The 10,393-nt window shown below is 56.0% G+C and overlaps 1 protein-coding gene across 1 annotated transcript; it reads right to left on the bottom strand.

Moving 5' to 3' along the window:
* Window positions 1-4,315: 4,315 nt before the first annotated feature.
* Window positions 4,316-9,153, bottom strand: ACTB (actin beta). The gene is made up of 6 exons (XM_005487413.2): window positions 8,993-9,153; window positions 7,402-7,530; window positions 6,892-7,131; window positions 5,922-6,360; window positions 5,428-5,609; window positions 4,316-5,064 (listed from the first exon to the last, which is right to left on the bottom strand). The coding sequence occupies exons 2-6, from the start codon at window positions 7,522-7,524 to the stop codon at window positions 4,921-4,923; spliced, it is 1,128 nt and encodes a 375-aa protein (XP_005487470.1). The 5' UTR covers window positions 7,525-7,530; window positions 8,993-9,153; the 3' UTR covers window positions 4,316-4,920.
* Window positions 9,154-10,393: the final 1,240 nt, after the last annotated feature.

The following is a 10,393-nucleotide window of genomic DNA, read 5'->3' as shown; positions in this document are numbered from 1 at the left end:
AGCAGTGTAGCTCCACACAGCTCCTACCCCAAACCTCAAGTACAGACAGGACCAGAGCGCTGGAATTTCCAGTTACGTGTATGCTTCATGAATTTTGTTCATAGAAAATGTGTTTTAAAGATGACCCATAAAGGAAGATGAATAAGTTGCTATTTTCTTCCTGCTTGATTGTTGCCATTTAAGGCCGTGAATTACATTAAGGGTAAATTGGGGGTTTCACTTAGAAATAGCAAGTGCCTCAAGTCTTGATTATGTATTTTGCTTCTAGGCTGGAGTCAAACAGGAAAACCATTTTTAGCTCTTAGATGAGAGAGAGCCTCTGCAGAGGATCTGTACCTGCTTTGTTTGTCATGTGTTTCACTTAAATAAAAGGTAATCACAAATTAAATCCGGAGGCCTTTCAGTCAAGACCAACTTGTTTGACATCTGGGAAAAACACCAACCTACCATATTTGCAGTCACCAGGGAAGCAGAGACCAGGGTGGAGGAGACCTGCATTTCCAATGCAAATGATAAAACCATCAGTGAGTCCCAAAGGCAGAGGGAAGGCCCTGCCCAGAGAGCCAGGGTGGCTGGAGCAGCTGGAGTTTAGAGTGGCCATGGGCTCCCTCCAGCCCTGGGGTGTACAGCGACCACAGAGCAGCTGACAACCCTGAATAAGGACTGGGAACAGAGGGTGGAACTGAGGAGAAACAAGGCTTTGTAAGAGGAGCTGCATTTGGACTTGTGATCCATCAAATAAATGAGCAGTGTGTCGGTGCAGATCAGACACGGAGGTTGAACATGAGGCAGAAGTGGGCAGTAAAGGAGGCAGGAGTTGAACATCTACACTGAATTCTGGCATTTCTCTTCATGGCCCTGGGAGGTGGCCAGACAGTGATAGAGGAAACCCTCCTTGCTGTGCCTCACTTCAGGAATGCTCTTCATGTGCGTAGACTTTTGGTCGTCTCACAACAAATACACATTTTCCTAGCCCAAACAAGGCAAGGCACATATCATGCTGTCCCAGTCCAGAAGGGCAAACAAATTAATACCACTATCAAGGTATTTTAAAACAAAATATCTTAATGTTCAAGGCCAGTCTGTCCTGGGGATTTTATGGGTTTTTTTTCTCTGGAAAGTCTTGTCTCAGTTCTCTCCTCTGATTCTTCTTAAGATTGATACAGCCTGAACATCCTTTTGTCAGCTTGACTAAAGCCCAGCTGGGCTGTAGCAGCCAAAGCACTTGGTATGCTTGGGTGGATTGCTCGTTCCACTGCTGGAAGTGATTCTCAATCCCTGATATGGTTTAATACTGTAAGGCCTGCTAAAGTGGATTACAGATGGGTATAATGCAAGTCAGGGTAGGCTCCAGGTCAGCAGTCTTGCAAAGAACGACTTCAGAGACCAAGGCTGCCCCTGCTCTGAGCACAGCCAACACCACAGACCCATCCCTGAATGGGTACCTTGGAATGGCCATTTTCCAAAGCTGGTGCTTTGCATCCTCCAAGGGGACTTCTGCAAAGAGGCCAGTTTCGTTTGAATGCTCTGAGATTCCCTGGGATTTTTCCACACGGCCAGCTGGCACCTCTCCTGGAGGAGCACATGCTCACTAACGAGAGAACAGGACCCTCCCCAGCCAGGGACCGTTTCTGGTCAACTGTCCCCGACACAGCTGAGAGACAATGAGGCCCTTCAGGGCTAAATCCCGAGAGCTGCCACCATCTCCTTTGCCAAGGACATCACTAATTCCCGGCGGTGGCTTGATTCCATAAGCAGCTCAGTGAGGTGACTTTCCAGGTCATCAGCTAATTGCAGGTGAAGTGCCAGAGACTGTCTCCAGCAGGAGGGAAAGTTGGGAACTCTGAGGGAGGAAAGGGTGTAAAACATGTTTGCTCAGCTCTCTTGAGCTGAGCCATCTCTCCTGGGGCAGCTACAGGGAGGTAGGAAAGTGCTGGGTGCCTTGGAAGAGATCTAGAGCCAAGTTCCGCTGTCTCTGCAGCCTGAGGAATCCTGGAACATCACCATGGCTGAGCCAGACAGGGGGACACACAGCCTGACCCGTGGGTGGACTTACTAAAGCTTCTGGTCTCCCCACGACCCCTGGCTATTTGTGTGCTAGATAGATCACTGATTATTCCCTACACAGCTTGTCTTTTGAGTCTAACAAGGCCAGGACATGGCTCATCTACTGCCCTCCCTGACAGGCCTCTTGGCATTTCCCCACCTCTGTGAAACTGTGAGGGATGAATTGAGCCCTGTGAAACTCCATGGCAGAAAAACTGTGCTTAAAAAACCCCCTCTCTTTCAGCACTCAATATTCTTGAGAGAAACCACTCTGGGCTCCCCCGTGCTTGCTGGAGTTGGGAGCAGTGAGTAATGCTTGCAGTTGTCCCTGCCCGGCACCACATTCTTTTCTCCAGCATGTAATGGCCCAGAGGAGGGATAAATGGAGATTGCTGGAGCAGCCTGCAGTGTGGCTGTGCACACCATGGCCTCACGCTGGACAGGCATTGGCAAGGGCTGTGGAAGGCTCAGCCTCATTTTACTGAGGGGCTGCTTACCCTAAACAGCAAGTGAAATGGGAAGAAAGGAGAAAAAGCCCTGTCAAGTGATAATTAACAGCACACCTCCATTGGCTGTGGAATATGAAAATCATCCTGATTGTCCTGTGTCCAGCAGCTCTGCACCAGTCTCCCTGTGCCCACACCTCTGCTCACCTGAGCTGCCCTCAGCCCCAAGCATTTTGCTGCTTACTAGTTTCTCACCACCTCCAGTTTCTTCTATTCTTTGTCTCAGTACATTTTCCCACAGCCATCAGTGACCATTTCAGAAGAGGCTGAAGAAAGGCACCCCATTTCCCTATTGCTGTCATCTCTTCTTGGCTGCTGGCCTTTTTCCTACCCCGCTCCCACCAACTCCCTCCCCAGGAGCTGCCACTGCCTCTTCCTCACCCCATTTCCCCAGGTTATAAGCCCAGTTTGGGCCTTACTCCAACCAGTTTCACCTCCTCTCTTGCAAACTGGTGCTTCCAGTACTCACCAGCTCAGCCCAGTGTCTGCACTTCCAGCCCTGCCAGGCTCCCACTGCACCCAGGAGGAAGCCTGGGGAGATGAAGGGCAGAAACCGGCAGGTCCACCCTGAGCAGGGTACGATGCCAGAGCAGCAGCAGCCAGGCAGAGGATTAAAGAGGAACTAGAGCCTGTTCCCTGCCTTTCATGTGCTTCGAGCATGACACAATCGCAGACATTAGCTCTTCAAAGGCAGGCGAGGGTGGCAGAGCCTTGGGAAGCTGCACTCCTGAATACGCTCCCAGGTCTCATCTCCCAGAGCTGGCAACAGAGTTACCTGGCTCAGCTTTTCCTGTTCCTGACCCAGTAGCCTCAATCTTGTTTCCTTTCCACAGATGTGACTCCAGCTCTGGGGACTCGGGGACATCGCTGTACCCAACAGGGTCCCAGCTTTGTGAGGGTCACCCCTCTCTTTCCCACAAAACCAGCAAAGTTGATCAAACAAGGCTGAAGCTTCACAGAGGGTTTGGAAGCTCAAAGGATGGGTTGAGTGTCAGTAAGGCCAAAACCTTCCTGGCAAAGGCTGGGCTGGAGGCAGGTGCCAGCACTGGAGCTGTGTCACTCACCCTGCCAAAGCTTCCTCCTTCCTCCTGCACCTTTTCCCAGCCCCACCCATCTAACACTCCAGAGCTCGGCTCTCTGAAGTCAATTTTTTGCACTTCACAGGACTTTCTCTTGCTTTCACCTGGAAGCTGCTCCACACCCAGCCAGCACACTGCCAGGGTATGAGTCTCCCCACCTGAACCCAGGCCTCCCTCCCAGGGCAAACTGGGAGCAGGACAGGCAAGCTCTGATACCTGGAGCAGGGAGAAGCAGGGACACTGCCCCATGAAGAGCTGAGACCAGTCAAAGGAGCCTTGGTGGAGGGACAAAGCAACTGCTTTGGCTTTGTTATGGGATCAGCACACCCCACTTGCTTCCACCAGTGCAGCATGAGCCATAAAACACTGAGGAGGGAGACACACAGAGCAACATTTGGGAAGGTGTAGGTGAATTCCCCACTAAGCCCAGCACCTCCAGCAGCTGTTGCACACACTGGCAGTATCTGGAGAACTCCAGGCCACAGCAACCCTGGGGACCCACAGGTTTGGCAGGCTCAGTTCTACCCCTCCCATATCACCCAGAGCCATCTGCCTTGTGCCCCGAAGCACCAGCAACCCCCCAGCCCGATAGCAGAGCTGTGCAGCCTGGCAGGGCGAGATCCCAGCAGGGAGCAACTGTCAAAAAATGGCATGAGAAGAAAGAAAATGAACAACAAACACCAGTCAAGCCTCTATGGTGTGCACTTTTATTTCAACTGGTCTTAAGTCAGTGTACAGGTAGCCCCTCCCTCCCCCACATACTGGCACCACTTCTAGACCCTGTGGGGGGACTGTAAAGCCTTCATTCACATCTATCACTGGGGAACACAGGCTGCTTGCTTGACAAATCGAAGAGAAAAAGGATCAAGTGTATCTTGTGTTTAAGGCGGAAAGATACAAAAAGACACTTGTCGGGTTACATAATTTACAGACAAGCATATAACCTAACACCAGCTGTAACTGGTGGACTCCCTCCGAGCTGGGCTTTGCCTTCACAGAGGCGAGTAACTTCCTGTAACAATGCATTATAATATTTGGAATGACTATTAAAAAAACCAAAAAAAAAATGTACAATCAAAGTCCTCAGATGCATTGTAGAACTTTGGGGGCGTTCGCTCCGACATGTTTCATTTTAAGACTGTTGCTGACACCTTCACCGTTCCAGTTTTTTAATCCTGAGTCAAGCGCCAAAAAAAAAACAAATAAAGCCATGCCAATCTCGTCTTGTTTTATGCGCATTTATGGGTTTCGTTTCATCACAAGGGTGTGGGTGTTGGAAACAGTCCGGTTTAGAAGCATTTGCGGTGGACAATGGAGGGTCCGGATTCATCGTACTCCTGCTTGCTGATCCACATCTGCTGGAAGGTGGACAGGGAGGCCAGGATGGAGCCCCCGATCCAGACAGAGTATTTGCGCTCAGGTGGGGCAATGATCTGCAGGGAAGAGGAGGAACCAGTCAGACACAGCATCACGCTACGCTCACAGCCCACGCACAGCCCTGCAAGATGGAGCTGCCTAATTCCCTTATCTAACCTTGGCCAAGATACCATGGAGTCCAAACAGGATCAAGACACAACCTCTCACACACCCACCTCCCTCCTCTGCAGTCTTTACTCTAATCCCATTATTCACGCAGTTGGGTGGGTGCCACCCTGTCCAGCCCAAGGCCATTAAGGCACTACCAGACAGACATGGTTTGTATCTCTTGGAGCACAACTCCAGCATTCCACCCTCCACTGATGTTGTGTATTTCAGCCCAACAGTGGTGGTGAGATGTTCCCCCAACTCCACCCTACCTTGATTTTCATTGTGCTGGGTGCCAGGGCTGTGATCTCCTTCTGCATCCTGTCAGCAATGCCAGGGTACATTGTGGTACCACCAGACAGCACTGTGTTGGCATACAGGTCCTTACGGATATCCACATCACACTTCATGATGGAGTTGAAGGTAGTTTCATGGATACCACAGGACTCCATACCTGTGAGGAAACAGAAGTTGCAAGTCAACAAGGGCTCAAAGTCAAGGAAGCTTAAGAGGATACTACAGGCAACCAAGAGACCAGCAGGAAGGAACTACAGAGTCATGGCTGGGACAGACTCAACCTCTTGGCTCTACTGACTCAAATCTCTCAAACAGCTTTAAGCTGTGTAGGACACGAGGCTGGTGAGCAGCACCAGTCTTGCTACAGATCAGAAATAAAACATGGTGCATCACTGCCATGGTCTTCAGGTCAACCTTCACAAAAGGGAGATTAAGGGGCAACAGAGTATCCTAGAAAAGCTTGACTTACCCAGGAAAGATGGCTGGAACAGGGCCTCAGGGCACCTGAACCTCTCATTGCCAATGGTGATGACCTGGCCATCAGGGAGTTCATAGCTCTTCTCCAGGGAAGAGCTAGAGGCAGCTGTGGCCATCTCCTGCTCGAAATCCAGGGCGACATAGCACAGCTTCTCCTTGATGTCACGCACGATTTCCCTCTCGGCCGTGGTGGTGAAGCTGTAGCCTCTCTCTGTCAGGATCTTCATGAGGTAGTCCGTCAGGTCACGGCCAGCCAGATCCAGACGGAGGATGGCATGGGGGAGGGCATAGCCTTCGTAGATGGGCACAGTGTGGGTAACACCATCACCAGAGTCCATCACGATACCAGTGGTGCGACCAGAGGCATACAGGGACAGCACAGCCTGGATGGCTACATACATGGCTGGGGTGTTGAAGGTCTCAAACATGATCTAGGGAGAGAAAAGGAGGAGTTGAGTCAACAGCAAAACACAGGGTTCTTCCTACACACCCATACCAAGTCCATGCAAATGGTCTTTACTTTTGCCCCTAGATAAGAGGCATCTCTACACCTCCCCTCAAAGTCCATGCTTATCTCACCTGGTCTCCACCCACACCTGCCAGGTCAGAGCCTGGGCAGGGACACCACTGCTACAGACCCATCCACATATCACAGCAAGGAACAAACAAATGCCAAGTAATCTACAGTACAGTCACTCAGGGGCTGTAAATGGATTAGTGTGCCTAGTCAGAAACAGCAGTTAGACAAGTTGCTAGTTCAGTCTCAGAGAAAGCCAGCTTAGAAGAGCAAACAAAACCTGTCAAGGTCCAGCAAAGAGGAGACTCAGGTCAGGAAAGGAAAACCCTGTAAAGATGGCAAAAAGGGAGAATAGTGGTGAAGAAGGAGAGAGGACAACATGGAAGAGGAGAGCTGGCCTGCAGCAATTATCTGCTGTAGCTCCAAGCTGCAGAGTTCTACACACCTGTGTCATCTTCTCTCTGTTGGCTTTGGGGTTCAGGGGAGCCTCTGTGAGCAGTACAGGGTGCTCCTCAGGGGCTACTCTCAGCTCGTTGTAGAAAGTGTGATGCCAGATCTTCTCCATGTCATCCCAGTTGGTGACAATACCGTGTTCAATGGGGTACTTCAGGGTCAGGATACCTCTTTTGCTCTGGGCTTCATCACCAACGTAGCTGTCTTTCTGACCCATACCAACCATCACACCCTGCAGGACAAAGACCATGTGGTAAGTACAGCTGAAGAGTGGATAACTCCCTTCATTCAAAGCTAAGTCTCCAGTAATTGTCCCTCTGCTATCACATATCAGGAAAGGCATGCAGTCAGCTGCTCTGACACACACTGCACAAAGGCTCTGCAGGAGGCTGGATTCCCCACCAGCTGTGCTTCAGTGCACAGGCCTCCCAAGGTACAAAGCCAAATAAAAGGGCTTCTTGCCACCTAAACTCCTCTCTTTTGTTAAACAATAACCACATACCTGATGTCTGGGGCGACCCACGATGGATGGGAAGACAGCACGGGGGGCATCATCCCCGGCGAAACCGGCCTTGCACATACCGGAACCATTGTCAACAACGAGCGCAGCAATATCGTCATCCATGGCTGGCTGCGGGAGGAGAGGAGAGAAGGAGACATGAGCATCCCCGCTGACACGGCAAGCCCCGTCCCGCGGCGGCAGGCGGGCAGGGGAGGCGATGGCGGGAAGCGCAGGCGATGCCGCCAAGGCCTTCCCCACCCATTTCCTTCCTGCCGGCGCCGCTCCGCTTCGCCCGGCGCCCGCTAGAGGGGGCGACGCCTCCCAGATTTCGGCACTGCGCGGATTTGGGACAAAGGAAGTCCCTGCGCCCTCTCGCATTATTACCATAAAAGGCAATGGATGGAGCGCGCCGCGCCGCGCCCGCCACCGGCTGTCGGGGGGACGGCGGCGGCGGCCACTCCCCGGAGCGGGCGGGCGTGGCCGCCACACCCCAGCGCCCCGCCGCGTCCCGCCCAGCGGGGCTCGATGCCTCCGCACAGCCCCGCCGGTCACGCCCGGTGCCCCACCTTGAGCCGGCCGCCGGGGCTCAACACCTCCGCACGGCCCCGCCGGGCACGCCCGGTGCTCTCCTCAGAGCCCCGCCATGTGCCAGTCAGCGCGGCTTGGCGCGCCCACCCAGCCTAGGGGGTAACGCCCGGTGCCCGCCGTGAGCCAGGCACAGCCAGCGGGATTCGCCCCCTCTGCACAGCCCCCAAAGCCTCAGCCACCCTCTACAACGACAAGCGCTGGCCACCACGCCCAGTTCACCAGCCAAGCGTGACCGGGGCTCTGCCCCATCGACCGGCGGCACCATGCGCGGGATTACAGCCAGCGCCTTATGCAATTGCCGCCCGCCCAGGCTCAGCGCCGGCGGCTCCGGTGTAATCCGGTGGCGGGGGGGCGGCAGCAGCTGCCGCACATGTGCCGCCCCGCACGGGCAGCCTGGGAAGTGTAGTCGGAGCCGGAGCGGGCAGCGCGCCTGCACCTGCGCTCCGGGCACACGGGGGGTCCCCCCTGCGTCCCCCAACCCCGCATTGTTCCCATCCAAAGCCTCGCCCCGTGTAGGGGTGCCGCCCCCTCCCCGCAAGCCACAGCCACTACGATTATTCCTATATGCGAGGCGGGGGCGATGCGCCCCTCCTCACGGGGGACAACGCCCCCGGCCCCGACCCCGGCACGGGCGGCTCCGCGGAACAGACAAAGCCCCGCGCCCCCCGTCCGCGCCGCCACTGCCGGGACACAGCAGCCGAGCCGCCCGCTCCCCCCGTCCGCACCAGCAATCCTCTTACGGGGCGGATTAGCCCCACGGGTGGCAGGGGCGCGACCCCCCTCCGCAAGCATCACCCCCGAAACCGGCCTTAAACCGCGAGCTGCGTCTCTATTCTTTACAACGCGGCAGCGCGCTACGGGGCCGCCACCCCGCCAGCGCACAAAGGGCGCGCCGTGTCCCAACAACCCCGGTCACACCGAGATCCACAACACCACCGGCTGGTCACTGTTCCCGTTAATATTATTACTGTCCTATCCCCCGTTGTCGCGGTGCCGCTCTCACCTTTGGGGAGTTGGCGCGGTCGGAGCCGGGGCGGGCGCGAGGCGGCGGCGGGAGCGGGGCGCGCGCGCGGTGAGGGCAGGCAGAGCTCGCGGCGGCTCCCGCCTGCCGCCCGCGCGCGCTTTATATCAGGCCGCCGCCGCCGCCGTCTCGCCATAAAAGGAAACTTTCGGAGTGCGCCGCTCCGATTGGCCACGCCTGACCACGCCCCCCAGGCCTCGCCCCGCCCTGCCGCCCCGACAAGGGGGAAAATATTGGGGTGGGGGGGAAGCGAGCGGGGCTGAGGCGGGGGTGCGGCCCCCCAGTCCCTGCGCTGCTCCGGGGACCGGGCCCTGCCCGTGCCCGCCGCGGTCCGCGCTGCCCCCGTGCAGCCCCCCCCCATGCCAGCCCTCACACAAAGCCCCGCGGGTGGGGGTCCCGGCCCGCTCGCCCCCCGTGTCTGTGGGAGCCGGGCGGATGCAGTCCCCTGAGGGAAGGGGGTACGCGGGCGCGGTGCGGGGTCCCGGGGGCGCTGCTCGGCCCGCCCGTGGCGCTGCCCGGCGCGGGGCACGTGGAGCGCCCGTCACCTGCACCCCTGGGCCGGGCGGGCACCGGTGACCCCGGCCGGGAGCGGGAGCAGCGGGACGCGGGGCCAAGTTCACTGCTGATGTCAGCAAGCGGCGGCGACAGGCTCCTGCCGGCCGCCACCAGGCCCTCGGCCCTTGGACCCGCCCGGGCAACCGGGAACGCCGCCGGCGCCACCGGGCACTGTTAAAGCCCGTGTGTCTACGGTGGCAACGGGACCGGGGAGACGGGAACGCTCTGCTGGCTCTGGCTCATCGAGTCAAGCAGGGGAGCCTGGTCCCTGCTCTCCATCCTGCCCCGTGCTGGCAGGGCACACCACGGGAGCAGTGGTTTGGTCAGATTTGAGCAATATTTGTTTCTATTCTCTGCTCCAAACCTTGTTGGAGTAGCAGACGTGGCTGCTCCAGCCCAGGCTGCCTTTCTGCGATTCCCTTCTTGCCTGTGACCATCCGACAGTGGTCGGGAATAAAGGGGAGGGCAGCGGCCGCAGAGCAGCAGGCAGCAGCAACCAGAGGGCTCTGCGTCTCCAGAGTGTTGTGCGAACACGGGCTGATTAATCAAGTTAATTAAGCAGTCCTGTAAGTAAAGTAGCAGCAGCCACTCGCAATCTGTTGCCGGCTGGAAGCACAGAGACTTGAGCGTGGGGACCTTGGATGTGTAATCTCAGCCGTTTAAAAACTGTAGTGACAGGTTAAAAAAAAATCTCGGGGGGAAAAAAGGCTCAAAATTCCTGTTCTCCATGGAGAACCCCTTGTCCAGCATCATAGAGGTAGGAACCAGGCCTGCAGTCAAGGTCTTGCAGGCCACACCAGCAAGCTCTTTGTCATCAGGGAGCTGCAG

The sequence above is a fragment of the Zonotrichia albicollis genome, chromosome 16, assembly GCF_047830755.1.
Source record: "Zonotrichia albicollis isolate bZonAlb1 chromosome 16, bZonAlb1.hap1, whole genome shotgun sequence".
Taxonomy (NCBI): Eukaryota; Metazoa; Chordata; class Aves; order Passeriformes; family Passerellidae; genus Zonotrichia; species Zonotrichia albicollis.
The sequence above is the reverse complement of the archived record's forward strand: the minus strand, read 5'-3'. Positions and strand labels throughout refer to the sequence as shown.

Excerpts from the sequence above, each read along its gene's own strand:
- ACTB (XM_005487413.2), bottom strand. The coding sequence starts at position 7,524 with ATGGATGACGATATTGCTGCGCTCGTTGTTGACAATGGTTCCGGTATG. Across the intron at positions 7,132-7,401 it reads TGGGTCGCCCCAGACATCAG|GGTGTGATGGTTGGTATGGG; the intron begins GTATGTGGTTAT and ends TTTGTCCTGCAG. Across the intron at positions 5,610-5,921 it reads GTTCCAGCCATCTTTCCTGG|GTATGGAGTCCTGTGGTATC; the intron begins GTAAGTCAAGCT and ends GTTTCCTCACAG.